The sequence below is a fragment of the Ursus maritimus genome, unplaced genomic scaffold (assembly GCF_017311325.1).
Source record: "Ursus maritimus isolate PB19 unplaced genomic scaffold, ASM1731132v1 scaffold_2, whole genome shotgun sequence".
Classification (NCBI taxonomy): domain Eukaryota; kingdom Metazoa; phylum Chordata; class Mammalia; order Carnivora; family Ursidae; genus Ursus; species Ursus maritimus.
In genome coordinates this window covers 41244377-41262670 of record NW_024424452.1, presented here as the reverse complement: position 1 = coordinate 41262670, position 18294 = coordinate 41244377, and the positions used below count along the sequence as shown (strand labels likewise).

Genomic DNA, 18294 nt, shown 5'->3' with positions numbered 1-18294 from the left:
GCGGCCGGGAGCGGCCACCCTACTGCGCAAGCGTCCGCGCCCTCCCCTTTCCATCATCGCGCGCTCTCTAGCTAGCTTGCCCGGCCGTTCTTGCGTAGGGGGCGGGGCTAAGAAAGTCGATTGGCCGGTCTCCGTGCCGGTCAAAGAGCTGACTGCGGTGATTGGCAGCGACCCGGAGGGTAGCGGGTTTAGGTGTAAGCCCTGAGGAGGCAGCGTTTTCTGGGCTTCTCTCTGGTTCTCTCTCTCCAGAAGGTTCTGCCGGTTGCCCCAGCTCTGGGTACCCGGCTCTGCATCGCGCCGCCATGATGGGCCATCGTCCGGTGCTCGTGCTCAGTGAGTTGGGGGGAAGCCGGGGCAGGGACCCCCTTTTCGCCCCTTCCCTCCACACTTTGCCGTGTGGCCCTGGCTGGTCCCACCCTGGTCCGGCCGCACACCCTTCCCGTCGTCGTTCGTTTCGGAAGCCAGCTCTCCCGCTCCTTTCTGTACCCTGAGCCCGTTCCCTATCTCCCTGCCCCTGGCAGAGCCGCTGGTCTGCGGGCATTCGGCGCTCCCCGCGCCGCCGCACCCCTGCTCGCGTGGTTTTCGGTGTGGGGCTGGAGAATGGGTTGTGGTCCGGCCTGGCCTCACCGCCGTGGCCCATGGCTCCGTGGCCTTGTGGCCCCGCCGGATCGCCTGGCTCGAGCCTCCCGTCCTTATTGGGGGCTTAATGTTGTCTTTCCTCGTGGGATCGGGGGGATTAAGTGACCAGTGAGTAAGCTGCCGGAAAGGGGGTCTGTGGACAGCGAGTGGTACCCGTGGTCACTTCTCAGTGACAGCTCCCCAGGGTCTCCTTTCAGCAACCGCCGTTCGAGGGGTCCGGCTTGTATGTAATTCATCCCGCGGTGTCTTCTGCGCTATCTTTCCTACTGAGTTTTCCTTAATTTCTCTCTAAGGAGGACCGCCTCCATTGTCTTCCCTTGGGGCGTTCCTATTCTTCGGGTAACTTCTGTACCCCATCTGCAAGCTCTTGGTCCTCCCTTACTATTTTCTGAATATGAAACGCAATAACGCGACTTTATCCGTTTTCCCTGTATCTGGGAAGTAACTGTTTTCAGGAAAAAAATTCACTTAACTGGGGAAAAGACCTGTTCCTTCTGATGAATCTACCAGAACAGTCCATGCAGGATTTTAGTTACCGCTCCCTGAAACAAGTCTAAATTCTGAGGGTTGCGAGTGTGTAGATTTGATGGGACTGGTTGAAAATTCTACTGATTTAAATTGTAGGGAATGTGTAATTTGGAGAGAGGAGGGAAATCAGCGTTATGTTGGCTTGGTTAGAGCCACTGGCTTGTTTCCATTGGGAGGGCTGGGGGATGAGTGGTGCATTGTGAAGCCTTTTTCAGGTCTGCATTCATCCCTGGCACTAGTGGCTGGAACCCAGTGGGCTCCCCATTAAAATACGTGCTCAGCTGTGACTGCTGGTAGAGGGGTTACTGAGGCATTCTCATATCCAAGCATGGAGTGACTGTATCTTGCAAACTGAGCCACTCTGAGGGGTAGTCTCATTGTACAGCACACCATGGGGCACTGTCAGTAATTACGCGGGGACTGTCAGTATGATTCCCCCTACTCAAGTGGGAAAATAGGAACCCCCAAACTCCTTTATTACATGAAGCAGTGATTGATGCTTTTTTTTAGGTCACCAGCCCCTTGAGAGTCTGGTAGCTGTAGATCCTTTCCCAGACAAGAACGCAGTATCTCCCCATTTTCTCATATAATCTCCAGGAGTTCACCATTCCACTAAGGCCCATTCGCGGGCCTCAGGTTATGAATCCTGGCTGTAAATTCGTGAATATTTGGTAGTGGGAAAGTGATGACCAGGGTTCCAAAGTTGAAGTGTTAGGAATTGTTTGTATGCCAGGGGTTGACATAAAGAAGTAGCTATAAGTACATATGCTTTTTTTGTTTTTAACAAATTTTTAAGGTATGTTGACGTATAATAACCTATGCGTAGAGTGTACAGTTCGATGAGGTTTGATCTTTGTTATATCTGTAAAACCTGTGTGTGTTTTTATTTTCAAAGGTCAGGGAATAAATAGTTTCTATACAATGGGCAAATCCTGGTCTATTGCATTTTGTTTTATCTATTTTAGGCCAGAACACAAAGCGTGAATCTGGAAGAAAAGTTCAGTCTGGAAACATCAATGCCGCCAAGGTAGCCTATCTTTTAAGTAGTTTCAAGTTTATTAGTTTGCCTCCAGCTGCCTTTCCTAGTATTTTTGTATTCGTTTGCAATTAGGCAGAGGAAAAGTTTGACTTACCTGCTTTCAGGACATTTCTCTGATGGTGGTAGGTAGAAGGATGCCCTCCCACAATGACTTAGGCCTAATAGTCTTCTTATATTTAGTTGTGCATAATTCTGTTAATGTATATTATTCCGTAGTCTATTTGTGTTTGCCTCCCATACTACATGAGTTACTTGAGGGGAAGGACCATATTCCCATTTGTATTCCTAGGGCCCATTGTAGATCCTGGCTGCGTATTCAGTGAATGTTTTTTGGATGAAAGAATGAAACAGCCCCACCGCTGATTTAGCACGGTGTGTAGGCCACTGTCATGGAAAGGAATACTGATACATGGACTTGCAGTTATCAGAGTTACGGGAACCTGTAGCTCTGGAAGCCATGTCCCCTCTTTTCCTGTGAAAAAGTCCTTCTACATCCACCCTGAAATCATTCCTGAGGGGGAGAAACAACAGCATCTGGACACGCGGTGTCCTGTATCTAACATGCTTCTAACACACATGCACACAGTCTTCTGATTGGTGGTTACATGTCTTATCTTTTCTTTCTGATAGACCATTGCAGATATTATCCGCACATGTTTGGGACCCAAGTCCATGATGAAGGTAGGCCTATCTCTTACTGAACTGTTCGACTACAGATTTTTCCTTTTCTGTTATCTGGAATGGGTATAACTTAGGTATAACTTTTACTTTTGTCCTAGATGCTTTTGGACCCAATGGGAGGCATTGTGATGACCAACGATGGCAACGCCATTCTTCGAGAGGTATGACTTTTCATTTTGCCTTCTAACGATTTTATAAAGGACCCGTAAAGTTATATATACATGATTGTTAGTTCCTGAGGACTGCTGTGGCTTTAAACAACAGAAATTTATTCTCTCTTAGACTGGAGGCTAGAAGTCTGAAATCAAGGTGTGAGCAGGGCCCTACTCCTTCTGAAGGCTTTTGGAAAGAATCTTTCTTTGTTGCTTCTAGCATCTGATGGTTGACCACAGTCCTCGACATTCCTTGGCTTATGGACTCAGTCTCCTTCTCGGTTGTTATGTGTCATTGTCCTGTTGTGTCTCTTATTATAAGGACAACAGTGGTTGGATGTAGGGTCTGTCGTAATTTCTTGTATGATCTACTTTGCAGATCTTGATTACATCTGCAAAGACCCTGTTTTCTTTTTTTTAAAGATTTTATTTATTTGACAGAGACACCGTGAGAGAGGGAATACAAGCAGGGGGAGAGGGAGAGGGAGAAGCAGGCTGAATAGGGAGCCCGATGCAGGACTCGATCCCAGGACTCTGGGATCATGACCTGAGCTGAAGGCAGACGCTTAACAACTGAGCCGCCCAGGTGCCCCAGGACTCTGTTTCAGAAACATTCACATTCACAGTTTCCAGAGGGTAGGACTTCAGCTGTCCTTTTGGAAAACACATTTCAACCACAACAGTGGGGCTCCCAGTAAATAAGCTATAAAAGAGTACTGTTCTGTCTTCAAGGAACTTTAATAGTTAAGTTGGCATATGCATTTTCCCCTAAAAAGAGGGGGCACTCGGAAAGAGGATTCACTTAGATATTTTGGGGACCACTTAAAATCTTTCAAGCTGTGGTAAAACAGTAACAGATAAGGGAGGGAAGATGGAAGTAAGAGGCTCAAGAGTTAGGACCAAGCAGAGTGGGTTCCGAGGTCTCCGAGTAGTGCCGACTCTGTGGCAGTCTGCATTTTCCTTTGCAGATTCAAGTCCAGCATCCAGCAGCCAAATCCATGATTGAAATTAGCCGCACGCAGGATGAAGAGGTTGGAGACGGGACCACATCAGTAATTATTCTTGGTAAGAGGAGGATAGCAGCACTGATAAGGGAAACTGGATTGAAACATGAAGGTTTTTGTCAAAAATACCATCTGTGTCCTATTTTAAGAAGGAAATTATTACCAATCCACTAATTACAAATATTTAAATAATTTATTACTAATTTTCTGTGTATTTTCTCCAAGTGAGCATAAAACATTCATCATACTGTAGGATGAACTAAAAATTTGGTTGAACAAAATACAATGGGTTCATGTCATTCACAGTAGGTTACATTCTAGAAAGTCACCACAAACACGGAAGTAGCAAACGCTAAACCATCTCTCCTGGGGGAAATACGGGTTAGGTTCCTATGAGTCTCTTCACACATACTCTTTAACTCATAAATACATACTTATTTTATTTACTTTGAGGGGGGAGCGGGCAGGGGCAGAGGGAGAGAAACCCAAGCAAAGTTCCCGCGGAGCCTGGAGCCTGATAATGGGGCTCAGTCTCACAACCCTGAGATCATGACAGAGCTGAAACCAAGAATTAGGCGCCCCTATACCTTACTTTATGTGAGGTTTTTTGTTGTTGTTTTATTTTTAATTTTTTTTTAAAGATTTTTTTATTTATTTATTCGACAGAGATAGAGACAGCCAGCGAGAGAGGGAACACAAGCAGGGGGAGTGGGAGAGGAAGAAGCAGGCTCATAGCAGAAGAGCCTGATGTGGGGCTCGATCCCAGATCGCTGGGATCACGCCCTGAGCCGAAGGCAGACACTTAATCGCTGGGATCACGCCCTGAGCCGAAGGCAGACGCTTAACCGCTGTGCCACCCAGGCGCCCCTATTTTTAATTTTTTTAAAGACTTTCTTTGAGAGAGACAGAGAGAGCACAAGCAGGGAGGAGAGGGAGAAGCACGCTCCCCACTGAGCAGGGAGCCTGGCGTGGGACTGGATCCCAGGACCATGGGAGCATGACCTGAGCCAAAGGCAGATGTTTAACCAACTGAGCTATCCAGGTGCCCCTATTTATTTTTTAAAGTAATCTCTATCTTGGGACACCTGGGTGGCTCAGTCAGTTAAGTGTTGAACTCTTGGTTTCAGCTCAGGTCATGATCTCATGGGTCTTGAGATCAAGCCCAGCGTGGAGCTCCATGCTGAGCTTGGAATCTGCTTGAGATTCACTCTCTCCTCCTCGCTCTGCCCCTCCCCCTACTTGCACGTGTGAGTCCACACACTGTCTGTCTTTCTCTCAAATTTTTAAGTAAAAAACACGTTATGTAACATGTTGCTGATTCATTGACATTGAACTCCCGGCCAGTAGCACTGTAACTCATGCTTGAATGAAGCTTATATAATGTGTTTTCTCTGTAAGGCATATCACAGCCTTTTTGCACTTACAAAAGCTGGACTGTACTTTAGTGCCACACTTGGCCAGTTTAAACAGTGAAATCAACCAAATGCACGAAAATGTGGAACTCTATATACCACATAAAGTATGAGAGCTGAAACAAGGCAGAGCATTGCAGTGGGTGACTCAATTTTTCATCTTTGCACATATGTGTGAATGACCATGAAAATGGTCAGATCCGCATTTGGGGCTTACAAATAACATTTTAGCCAGTAGTTAAGTTTGACAAATGAATCTTGACAATGAGTCTTGACCGTACAGATTTTAATAACTGATCTTTCCACTTCCTATAGGATCATAAAGGATCACTTCTGAAAATTTGACGTTGCCTTTATTTCTCTATTTGTTTTAAGTCAGTGGAGAAATTTTTATAATCAAGGCATTTGTATTTTAAAATCTGATTGCAGTAATACATTGTTAAGGAAAAGAGAGCTATTTTAAGGGATACCAATTTATGATATTGGCCCACATGCCTAAAAGTAGAGTCCATACAACAAAATTATTAAGTGAACTTTTAAAGTGACATCTTCAGTTAATTTTCAAATGTGTTATGTTGGGTAGAGATATACTGGAGTCACCACCAACTAAGCACTTCGTTATTTTTTGAGAGAGCGGGGGTGGGGGGGGTGAGCAGAGGGAGAGACAGAATCTCAAGCAGACTCCCCACTGAGCTCGGAGCCATACTCAGGGCTCTGGCCTGTGGCCCTGGGATCATGACCTGAGTTGAAACAGTCGGACACTTAAGTGAGCCACCCATGTGCCCACTAAGCACTTCTTCAGACCCGATTCTTTTGAGGCGTGAAAATTAGATATGGCTAGTTCTGTGCTTTGAAGAAAAACTTGGAGGATGAAAGGGAGGGCAGACTCTGTGTGCTTTCTTGCCGTTTTTTGGTTGAAGATGAGCAGTAGTCATCAGGCAGAATTTTCTAGCTGATAATCTTAGTTAAATCTCCTGGAGAGAATAGGTGGGTCAAGTATCCGTGAGTCTAGGTAGCTCTGAAAAAGAAAACACTGCCATTCCTAGAACCAGTTTTCTTCTAAGTTATCCTGACTGTTCTCTAGCAGGGCATACATACCCTTTTCTAAATGAACTTATTCCAGCATCTTTTAAAGTGCTTGATTATCTTTGAGGGCCCCTGGGGGGCTCAGTCAGTTAAGTACCGACTCTTGGACAGGTTATGATCTCAGGGTTGTGGGATTGAGCCCCACGTCAGGCTGCACACTCAGTGCAGAGTCTGCTTGTCCCCTCCTCCCCTTCTGCCTCTCCTGCTTGCATACACGCGCATGCACTCGCGTTCTCCCTAAAAATGAGTAAATGAAATCTTAATAAATGCTTGATTATTTTTTTTTTTTTAATTTTATTTGACAGAGATAGAGACAGCCAGCGAGAGAGGGAACACAAGCAAGGGGAGTGGGAGAGGAAGAAGCAGGCTCATAGCGGAGGAGCCTAATGTGGGGCTCGATCCCACAACGCCGGGATCACGCCCTGAGCCAAAGGCAGACGCTTAACCGCTGTGCCACCCAGGCGCCCCTGTGCTTGATTATTTTTTAACATACATGATGGTCACTTAGGGATTGGTGTGAAGTATTGAATTCAAACATTTGAGCTCATGCCACAGAGTCCACTTGGGAACCTTGACGTGTGTGTCCGTTTTAAAAATCAGTGTTAGTGGACAGGTAGTACAAGCAGTTTGTGCAAGAGGCTTTTTTTTTTCTTTTAACCAAAAGCATGTTTCTGTCTTAAAACTTTTTTTTTTTAAGAAAGCAAGCTTGTGTGTATATGTGCATCTATATATGTCTTAATTTGTGGGTGTGTATTAGAAGGTAAAGACAAATTTTTTAGTAAAGGGACGTCTCATAAATAATCTCTCTCAATCAGAGGGTAAATTTTGTAAATTTTTGTGGGTATGCTTCTAGGTACAAGGTTTTATGGTGTTTTTGTTTTTAGTACGAGCAGTTTCACTACATCCTAGGTGTTGAGATGATCAAGTCTGTTTTCCTTCATGCGCGTTTCCTCTTAGAGTCTTCGAAAAATAAAACTGTCTCCTTTTGTTTCAAAAACTGATGACAAATACTGATCTTGAAAGATCAAGAGACTAAAACTGTATTTTGAATCTTTGATCATTTAAGATATGTCTGGTAAGGGTATTTTCTTCATGAATTGCCTTGTAAAGGTGTCAATTCGGATTACAGAAAGTTGTATTAACAGACAATTGGCATAGCTTTTGGGACAATCTATTGTAGGAAAAAAGATAAGGTATTTTTAGAAGCTTAATGATGCTGCCTTGAAGTCCCGGTACTCTTTAAAAACATGCTGGCGTTTGTACGTTTTTCCAGCGGGGGAGCTGCTGTCTGTGGCCGAGCACTTCCTGGAGCAGCAGGTGCACCCGACAGTGGTGATCAGCGCCTACCGCAGGGCGCTGGACGACATGATCAGCACCCTTCAGAAGATCAGGTACTGAGGAGGTCAGGCACACCGTCAGCTGTGGGGGGCCTGGAAGACGGGCCGCCCTGAGGTGGTGAAGGCAGGACGGGTATCACCACGGGTTTATGCTCTGATGTCCCGTATGTGTGGAGAGAGACGAGGGAGCAGAAGGAACAGGGTCATGACACAGGACACAAAGCAGATAAAAGGCGTGGGTTCGGTTCTTCACAGTATCTTTTGGTTACATGCTATTTGCTTATTTCCCTGTTAGGTGCTGCCATGGAAAACGTGTAGCAAAATAGACCTGCCTTCTCAAAGTTTAGATGCCAGTGGGCAAATTAGTTGAAGAGTTAGATGACTAGTTATTCAGGCCTTAATACTAAAGTGTCCTGTCATCATGTAGGATTGTGACTGATGCAGTCAGTTCTCTAATAAAATGCTGCGGAGGGTGGTAGCCGGCAGTTTTCCATTAAAGTCAGAAGGAGTGGGACTGAAAATGCTGTTTGAATCCCATCTGGGAATCAAAGAACTTGCTGTTAGTCCGCCGAGTACTAACAGGGTAAGGATAGCAGTGTGGAAAGGCAGGACTTCTCTAACGTCAGAGGGTGTTAGGTCATGAGATAGTGCAGAATGCAAAATGTCTTTGATTTTAAAATTTTGTTTAAAAAGTAAAACCTATAATGTTCTACTCTGATGCGGTTGGGTCTTTGGGTATGTAAGTCTCAGGTAACTTGGTGAGCTCTGTGTTGTAATGCCGGTTAAGAAACAGAGCGTGTGATAAAGTCTGTCTAGCACTCTTAGGGAATGTGGTAGTTGCCTGAATTATTTTCATGAAACAAGCTGTGTTGGAATGTAGAGATGACCAAAGGATTTAGTAAGTTTGTGGAGCTGAATTAATAGAAAGTTTTTCTTATCAAACACTAATTGTCTAAATATCTCAGATGATATCGTGGAGCTGTTGCTTCTTTCACATCCGTAATTCAGCAACTATGTAATGATAGCATATTATGTGTCTTACACTGTTCCATGAAAATGTGGAGAAGATGGCGTCCAAGGTCTAGTACAGTTTCTTTTCTATGGCTGTAAATAGTCTTATCCCATACAAATGTGTGCTGTTGCCGGGAAAGACTGACACACAAACACAGCACCGTGTGGTACCCCATGGAATAAGGTGCTGGATGGAATAGGACCAGGTGTTCAAGGGTAGTACAGACTGGGGGTGATTATCAGGATGAACTCTCAGAATTTGCTGGCTATGGGATAAGGTGTCAAAGGCAAAATGTGTTTTGACTCAAGTTGTAAGGAACCAAGTTACTTGGTTGAAGCGGAAGGTAAAGAACAAATTATTTTTCTGTCAACTCTTAAGTCTGGAGGGTTGTCGGGCATGAGAACAGACTACTCAGGGATTTGAGACACCTTCCAGGGATGGGTTAGTTGTAATCTTGTTGAAAGGCAGAGGGATGGGCAGTTCTGCCTATTGGCCCCCTGTGGTCTCTGCTGAGCACGGCCCCCGTCCCCTTCCTGCAGTGCCCCTGTTGACACCAATAACCGAGATGCGATGCTGAAGATCATCAGCAGCGCTGTTGCCACCAAAGCCATCAGTCGGTGGTCCTCGCTGGCTTGCAGTATCGCCCTGGACGCCGTCAGGACTGTGCAGTTTGAGGAGAACGGTCGCAAGGAGATTGACATCAAGAAGTACGCGAGGGTGGAAAAGGTGAGCTCTTTCAGTGTGTGTGGAGACGGATCATTTCCCACTATGAATCAGCTCACTTGTGGAGGACACAGGTTTATGTCATTTCTACCTAGAAAACAAAAAGTTTTTTCTTTTTTAAGATTTTATTATTTGAGAGAGAGAGAGAGTGAGCAGGGGGAGGGGCAGAGGGAGAAGCAGACTCCCCCCTGAGCAGGGATCCCGATGCTCGATCCCACCTGCGATCATGACCCGAGCTGAAGGCAGACGCTCAACTGGCTGAGCCACTCAGGTGCTCCAAGAAAACAAAAACTTGAAAAAGAGGGTACCAAGGGGGTATTCCTGAAATAGTTGTTACTTTCACTGCTGTTCCTACACAAGGTTTACAGGAGCTAGAGAAAGGCTTGCTGGTGTCTCCATGTTTGTGCGTTTGCATACCCATTCTCTGCTTGGTGAGGATATGAACAGGAGTGCCACGCTGTCTCACTAATAGGCCCCAGAAAGCCCTCTCCATCTCTACTCATTTAAGGTCAAAAAGTAGCATCAATAGCTTTTGGCCTGTAGGTGGAGCCCCAAGCCTAAAAATTCTGTGGGAATCTCCTTCAAGAAGTAGGAGAGAATCTTTGTCAATCACTGAATTTCTAAGTCTCCTCCAACCTTCAGATTGGGGTCCTGGTCCATGATTGGTGTGCCTCCTAGAAGGAAAAAATGTGATTGCAACCATGTTTGTTTTTGACGTTCAAGAAAGCAAGCTATGTTAGAAACCTGAAATATGCTCATTTGGGAAAGCTGAGTGTCTAGGAAGGGAGTTGAGAAACTGTCTCCTCTTGGTTGTGGATGAAAGTCGGTCTTTTGCTTAGATACCTGGGGGCATCATCGAAGACTCGTGTGTCCTACGGGGAGTCATGATTAACAAAGATGTGACCCATCCACGAATGCGGCGTTACATCAAGAACCCTCGCATTGTGCTGCTGGATTCCTCTCTGGAATACAAGAAAGGAGAAAGCCAGGTAAGGTTCCTGGCCCTCTTCCTTGAAGTTGGTGTGAGAATCTGACTGCTAACAGGGACAAGGGAAAGAGAAGGTATGTTTATTACGTCGTCTACTTTGTGTCAGCGAACTTCGTATGTAGTCTCTGCTTAAAGGAGCCCTTTAACGTTTCTGATATTGACTTCAGTTTACAGGTGAGGGATCTAAAGCTCAGAAAAGTTAGGTTAATTGAGGAGCACAACCATATTGACCAAATCAGGATTTAAACCCAGCTCTGTTGGCTTCAGTTCCACACTACCATGCCACCTCTCCTAACGCATGAGTAGAACATAGAGTAGGAGGTAATTCAGCTGGGAAACGCCAAAGAATTTCCAGAGGGAGGAGGGTCACTAGGCTCTGTTAACTGTGGATAGAATAAAGGAATTGAAGCTTATTAACAGAGGGATTGGGAACAAGAGGTAGTTTATTGGTGGGAAGAATTAAGACCCAGAATTACTATGCACACTGACAGGCTGGAGGTAACGTTGCACTGAGGGTCAAGGACCTTAGCCACAGTCTCCACTGATCGCCTTTGAATTCCATTTAAGGCGTTAAGCTGGAGCGCTGGAGCTAAACTACCATACAGAGAGGTGGGTTCCTGGCTTTAGCAGGCCTCTAACGACACTTTCTGGGGTGCATGAGAGGACTGGGTAGACAGAGGAGCCTGGTACTCGGGATGACCCTAAAGAGCTTCACTTGTCCAGGATTTTTAAGTCCGTGACTTTCTTCACCACACAGACTGACATTGAGATCACAAGAGAGGAAGACTTCACGCGAATCCTCCAGATGGAAGAAGAGTACATCCAGCAGCTCTGCGAGGACATTATCCATCTGAAGCCCGATGTGGTCATCACAGAAAAGGGCATCTCAGGTAAGACTCCATTCACTTTCCATCCTCCTGTTGAGTAGAAGAGGGTGGGCTGACCCCCCTCCCCCGTTGGCATGGGACAGCATAGTAAATATGTGATGGTTTAGGGTTAGCATTGAGGATGAAACCGGTTCAGAACCCAGGAGTTCTGGCTTCCAGTTTGACACCTGCTCTTGGGTTTACAGATTTAGCTCAGCACTACCTCATGCGGGCCAACATCACAGCAATCCGCAGAGTCCGGAAGACAGACAATAATCGCATTGCGAGGTGAGTAGGCCACGTGAAAATAAGCTTCTTCCTTCCCGTGTGTTTCCCTTTTGGAGCTCTGTCATTCAGTTACCATTACCTGAAGAGGTTTAACCTAGGACACAGCCAAATCCGGTACAGGTGGGAATAACCTGGGTTTAGCTGTGTGCCCTCTTCAGAATTCTCCAGTCCAGCAGTCACCTGCTGCAGGAGTCGTTTTATACTGCTGCAGACCAGTAGCGATCAGCTTATGCTCAGACATCTCTGGTCCCTGCCTCAGGGTCAGTTACAGTGTGTCTCAGCTAGCTGAGAATAGAGCACAGCCATCAGTTGCTCTCATTGGATCTTCGGCTGCTGTTGGTGCAACATAAGTTTGCACTCGCTGTTTCTGTAGTTCACATACCATTCATTTTTAATACTAATTTTTATTTTAAAGGGTAAGTCTACCCCAGTATCACATAACAGATCCACTCGAGTTTTATACTTCTGCCAGCTCTGAGAGGGCTCTGAGCGTACGTGGGTACAGATGGTTGACTGTGTGCCCACGAGTGGGGAAGAAGTGACAGGTTAGTTTTGTGTTCAGTGACATTGAGTCAGACATACACTAATGTCTTTACTTCCCTTCTTGCTTGACGTTTGCATTGTCTTTAGTACGGTTGTTACTGGCCTTGGGCTCGAATTGGGCAGCACAGGACAATTCCACCTACAAAGGACCATTATGTGGTACGCGTTACAGATGCCTGAGAACGCATCTGTCCAGCGTTTGGTATCCACAAAATACACGTGACTAAAACCGCACTTGGCTGGAGTGGTTGCTGTAGGTGCACACACTTGCACTTGTAACGCCTCGTTATTCTAAGGAAACTTCACCTATACGTGTTGAGAGTCTGTGTGGCCAGGCAGCCAAGACCCCCCGAGTAAAGTAACAGTGTTTCCAGCAATCCACTTTTGGCCTTACTCTCAGCCACAGACCCTAGGGACTAGGAAGATGAGTAAAAGTACCCAAAATCACCTGCCCCCCAATCTAATCAATAGAGCCTGTGGGGCCCGGATAGTCAGCCGGCCGGAAGAGCTGAGAGAAGAAGATGTTGGGACGGGAGCAGGCGTGTTGGAAATTAAGAAAATTGGAGATGAGTACTTTACATTCATCACTGACTGCAAAGACCCCAAGGCCTGTACCATTCTTCTCCGCGGGGCCAGCAAAGAGGTTCTCTCGGTGAGTCTGCATGAACTAGGAGGTTCCCTTTCTTGAGAGAGTCCCAGAAGACCTAAAATCCTCCTGCTGCCCATTCGTAGCTGTTTAATTTTTGATATGTGGCCACAAATATCTTTCCTTTTTTCTTAAGTGAAAAACAATTTTTTAGGGGCACCTGGTTGGGTCAGGCGGTAAAGCATGCAACTCTTGCTCTTGAGGTCATGAGGTCAAGCCCCACCTTGGATGTAGGGATTACTTACGTATATACATCCATAATTTAAAAAATGTTTTTCTTAATTGTTAAAAGAAAAACAAAATTTACCATCTTAACCATTTTTAAGTGTACAGTTCAGTACGCATTCACAGTTCTCGGGCAGTAGATCTTCAGAACCTTGTCATCTTGCAGAACAGACATTATATCCATTGAACAGTGACTCACCATTTCCCCGGCAACCACTGCTTCCTTATTTTTTAAGTTGACGTTACAAATAGCACTTTTTTTCTCAGGTTGAGTAACTTTCTCAAAGGTACACAGCTAGTAGCTACGCCCCACGGCCTCTGAAGCACCGCCGTTGGGGTGGGGCCGAAGGGGGTCCTGCTCTGCGTAGCCTGACTTCACACCCCCCGGCCTTCTCGGGCACCTGTTGTTGCCTGTGTTTCTCCAAAGTACAGGGCGTCTGCTCTGCCTTGCCCCGCCCCGCAGGGGTTCCAAGGACCTTTCTGAGTTGCCCTCCTTAATGGTTTACCAAACTGGGCAGTTGGAAAGCCCCTGAATGTCTCTGATGTGTTCCTGAGTCACCAGGCTTTGGCTTCATATCGTCTGTCTGCTTTCCCAAGGAAGTGGAACGCAACCTCCAGGATGCCATGCAAGTCTGCCGCAACGTCCTGCTGGACCCCCAGCTGGTCCCAGGGGGTGGGGCCTCTGAGATGGCTGTGGCCCACGCCTTGACAGAAAAGTCCAAGGCCATGACGGGTGTGGAACAGTGGCCGTACAGGGCTGTTGCCCAGGCCTTAGAGGTCATTCCTCGTACCCTTATCCAGAACTGTGGGGCCAGCACCATTCGTCTGCTTACCTCCCTTCGGGTGAGTTCTTCCCAAGCTTTGCTCCTGAAGGGGTGGGGAGAGCTGCTTGGCCTAGGAGGATGGTTCACTCTGTGCCTCCGGCTCTCCTGACAGCTCGTGCCTTCAAGTGTCTGCTCTCCTTCCTCTCTCTCTGAACACTCGACCTGTTTGCTGTTGTCATCGCCTTTTCGCCCTTCACTTTTCTTGGTTTATTACCTAATGTTCCCGCCCGCTTCCTTGTTCCTGGTGTTTTTCCCTTGAACTGTTGACGCTTCTGCCGCCTGCAGGCCAAGCACACCCAGGAGAACTGTGAGACGTGGGGTGTTAACGGCGAGACCGGTACCTTGGTGGACATGAAAGAACTGGGCATTTGGGAGCCGCTGGCCGTAAAGCTGCAGACATACAAGACGGCGGTGGAGGTGAGGCGCCTGGGACCTGCCTAGGCTGCGCTGTGGTTTTGCACATAACCAGAAACCAGCATGTTGGGCTCAATCTTGAAGGGAGGGCATACAAGGCAGAGTGTTCTCGGAAGATCTCCCAAGGAATGCATCCCCCTGCTTGCCTTTAGCTCATACAAAAGCAAGGTGACCACGCAAGATACATGCCTTGCTGAGGGAGAGCAGCATTTTCCAGGCGGGGCTCTGAAAGGGCAGATCTCAGATAAAATGCTAATTATGTAGGAGGAGCTAGGTGTTCCGTTTTAAAGAAAACAAGTGTCCTTCCGTTCTCTGCTGACCTCTTTGGGGCTGTGGTTTTTCCCTAGACGGCAGTCCTCCTGCTGCGGATTGATGACATCGTCTCAGGCCACAAAAAGAAGGGTGATGACCAGAGCCGGCAAGGCGGGGCTCCCGATGCCGGCCAGGAGTGAGTGGTGGGCAACGCGACCTCAGCGCACAGAGCCGGCAGAGGCTCCCTCATCCCTGAGCCAGACTGCCAGGGACACTGCGGATGTCTTTGTTTGGAAGGGATCAGGTTGAGGGGCGGCCCCAGCCCCTTTCTGTCCCAGCTCAGTTTGCGAAAGGCGCTGACATGTGATTCTTCTCTCTTGTAAGCTTTCCATTTGATTTAGTTTGCTTCCGATGATTAAATCTAAGTCATTTGAGACGGTGGTTATGTGTTTTTCAACCTTGGGTCATATCTCCGCCTCCTGGCAAAGAGGGAGGAGGCAGAAGACCTTGCTGGGGAGGAAGGGAGATGGGAATGAGGTAAGCATCTGCCTCCCTGAAGGTATTTTTCAGACTTCCCAGTAGATACTGGTTGGAAAGACTCTTGGAATTCAAAGGGTCATACTTTAAAGCTCGTAGAAGCACCGCTTTGTATTCACGACCCAGGGAACAGGAGGAACCTGTCCAGACCATGGGTGTTCCCCATCGGCGGTTGTGTAGAGAGCAACACCCAGTACGTGCTGGGACTCTGGCATGTGTCCTAAAGAACATGAACATGGGTTTTTTCTGTTGTATGCTAGAACTTCCAGAATCCCTCCTATCTTACTGGAATGCTCTTCTTCCTGACTGCAGTCTGTCCTCTGGCCTGCTGGCTTGTCAGTGGTGTGCTTGTGTCAGGAGGGCCTCTGCCTCCCCTGCTGGCAGACATGGAAGGTTTCATCACATTTCACACTGTTCTTATCAAGGGAGGAAAATAATGGCTGTGGATGCTGGAGGCCAGGTGGGGCTAGCCTGTGATTTCTTCAGTGTCCTTCCTCTTGGCTCCTGGGCCCTCCACATCGCCTTTGTCCTTATGATTCATGCAGTTAGCCTTTGTCTCCTCCCGACCTCAGGCCTTAGTCACGTTGGGTCGAATACTAGGTGGAATAAAAGCACACAGTGCCTCCTGCGTAATAAACACATTCTAGTCGGCGGACACATTAACTCGTCGCCACGAGGGTTCTAAGATCAGTAACAGCCCCCGTTTTACGTCGGGGCATCTGTCTGGCACAGAGAAGTCCTGTCAAGGGCCACAAAGCTGGTGAGTGGCAGATGGGCTTCCTGTGGGCGGTCTGGCTCTCAGCAGGCTGCGCCCACTGCAGGAGGCGCAAGGGGGCTCTGGAGGCCTCTGGTGTGTTCGCACGTGGGGTCCAGTGTCGGCTCAGCCCCCTCGGAGGTCCTTGCTCTTTCTCTGGTCCATGGGGCTCCGGCGTAAGCCTGACAGTCCCGTGCTGAGATCCCTGCCTCTAATCAATCACTCCTTCAGAGCTCTAGGACCTTAGAGTAGAGGTAAGTGACTAGATCTTGAAGCAAGTGCTCAGGAAGACCCCAGGGGTCTTTGCTCCCGTTCGTGATTTCCCCCAACGTCCACTCTGGCTGCAGCTGTCCTTGTCAGGCACAAGGCTGAATGCTGGGGGAGCGTGTGGCGGCCTACCTGCTGTCGTCGAAGACTCGTCCCTGGGAGCACCTCTGTGTGAGTCCTGGCAAGCTCCGTCGGTCTGTACCCCCCCCCCACCTTCCAAGCCCCTCCCTGCTGCCTCCAGGCTGCCTCGGTCACTGCAGTCGGTGGGCACGTGGACACAACTTTGCCACCTCCTTGACTGCGCATGGTCCTCCCTGCTGTCGGACCCCTAGATCTGCCAGGGCCCATTTCCTTCCTGTAAAGCAGCATTTTGGTGGGTGGTGGGGAGGCTTGAATTCCTGACTGCTCAGGCGAGACTCTTGTTTCTACTTTGCCCTGTCAGGTCCCAGAGTTGATGCCTCAAACGATACAAGTACTTGTCTCAAAAATGAGTGTTTTGAGGGGCGCCTGGGTGGCGCAGTCGTTAAGCGTCCCAGAAGAAAACAAAAACATGACGTTTTAGAATATATCAGAGTGGGGGAAAATGTATACATAAAAAATTGGTATTGTAATAAACAGTAGGGGGTTTGGGGGATATGGTCATAGTTGTTCCCATACAAAAAACTTTATTTTTCAAAAGTTAATTTTTTTTGAAAGATTTTATTTATTTGACAGCAAGAGGACAAGAGACAAGCAGGGGGAGCGGGAGAGGGAGAGGCAGGCTCCCCGCTGAGCAGGGAACCTGATGCAGGCAGGGCTCGATCCCAGGACCCCGAGATTGTGACTCGAGCCGAAGGCAGCTGCTTCACCGACTGAGCCGCCCAGGCGCCCCCAAAGTTAATTTCTTCAAAGAAGTTCTAGGACTTGGCCTCCAGAAAAACAGGCCATGGGGGTAAATAGCTGCAGAGGAGTCAGACTGAATGACAAACAGCTGGCTGGCCTTATTCTCGGGGACAGGCAAGTGAGCGGGGTCGAGGCCTAGAGAGGGTGTAGGCCGTCTGGCACAGGGCATGTCCGTCCACAGACCTCACACACAGGTCAGTTTGATCTGGCTGTTTATCTTCTATATTTGGCTTCAAATGTGTGTGAAATGCTGTACATACAGGGATGTTCATACCAACGTCCGCCATAGCGAATTGTTGGTTCCGGTTACATGTATCCAAGGGGTATCCCCCTTCAGCGAAATACTTCGGCAGAGAATGAGCCCCGGGTGCGAGGACAGTCCGCAGCACACACGTGTAGAAGCCAACTGCAGACCGGGGTTTGGACGCCGTTGCACGGTACTACATGTGTGTGTGTGTGCCGCGTGCATGTGTGTGCAGTAGGCACAGAAGAACTTTGGTTTTGTTTTACTTTGTTGAGTAAGCTCTACGCCTCACGTGGGGCTCGAACTCAAAACCCCGGGACTAAGAGTCACGCGCTCACGGCAGTCGGCCGGGCGCCCCTGCCTAGAACATCTTTGGAAGGACGAACTATTACCAACACGGTAGTGCTGGTCTCGTGAAGGACCCGGTTGCTGGGGAATAAAGGTGATACCCTTCCGTACCTTATGAAGTTTGTGTCATGCGCATTTATTATTAGGCAAAATAATTTTAACCAAAAACAACAAAAAGGGGATTTGTTTGGCCAGACGTGAACTCCTTTTGACAAATACGCTGTTTCCATCTCTTATTTACTGAAGTATCTTTCTCCACAATGAAACTGAGCTCTTCTAGGACGGGAACCTGCACACAGGGGGCTCAGTCACAGTGGACAAGACCATCTGGGGTAGGCTGTCTCACACTCGCAATTCCTCCGATTCCTCTGCCCGCCCTACAACACAGTCAGCATAGTGGGATCCATTGGGATCTTGGATCCCGACACTGTGGCCCCTCACAGGTAGCCAGCGCGGCCCGTCGGGTGGGGAGGTCGGGGCTGTCTTGCTTGGAAGACACCCCCGCCGGCGAGGACGCGCTCCTAACCTCTGGGCTGTCTGCTCTCTCAAGCCTGAGTCCCGGCGAAGTGAGGTGGTCTCTTTAAGGACCGGCCTGTTGGCCCC

General features: G+C 47.9%; 1 protein-coding gene across 1 annotated transcript; it reads left to right on the top strand.

The window, feature by feature from the left end:
• Nucleotides 1-177: 177 nt before the first annotated feature.
• CCT3 (chaperonin containing TCP1 subunit 3) lies at nucleotides 178-15093 on the top strand. Its single transcript, XM_008696554.2, has 14 exons — nucleotides 178-333; nucleotides 2133-2194; nucleotides 2837-2887; nucleotides 2986-3048; nucleotides 4008-4104; nucleotides 7815-7932; nucleotides 9430-9616; nucleotides 10453-10602; nucleotides 11359-11491; nucleotides 11674-11755; nucleotides 12770-12950; nucleotides 13767-14012; nucleotides 14279-14410; nucleotides 14755-15093. The coding sequence occupies exons 1-14, from the start codon at nucleotides 303-305 to the stop codon at nucleotides 14857-14859; spliced, it is 1638 nt and encodes a 545-aa protein (XP_008694776.1). The 5' UTR covers nucleotides 178-302; the 3' UTR covers nucleotides 14860-15093.
• The last annotated feature ends 3201 nt before the right edge of the window (nucleotides 15094-18294 follow it).

Coding starts and splice junctions, on each gene's coding strand:
- CCT3 (XM_008696554.2), top strand. CDS start 303: ATGATGGGCCATCGTCCGGTGCTCGTGCTCA. Junction 334..2,132: donor TCGTCCGGTGCTCGTGCTCA/GTGAGTTGGGGG, acceptor TATCTATTTTAG/GCCAGAACACAAAGCGTGAA. Junction 3,049..4,007: donor GCAACGCCATTCTTCGAGAG/GTATGACTTTTC, acceptor TTTCCTTTGCAG/ATTCAAGTCCAGCATCCAGC.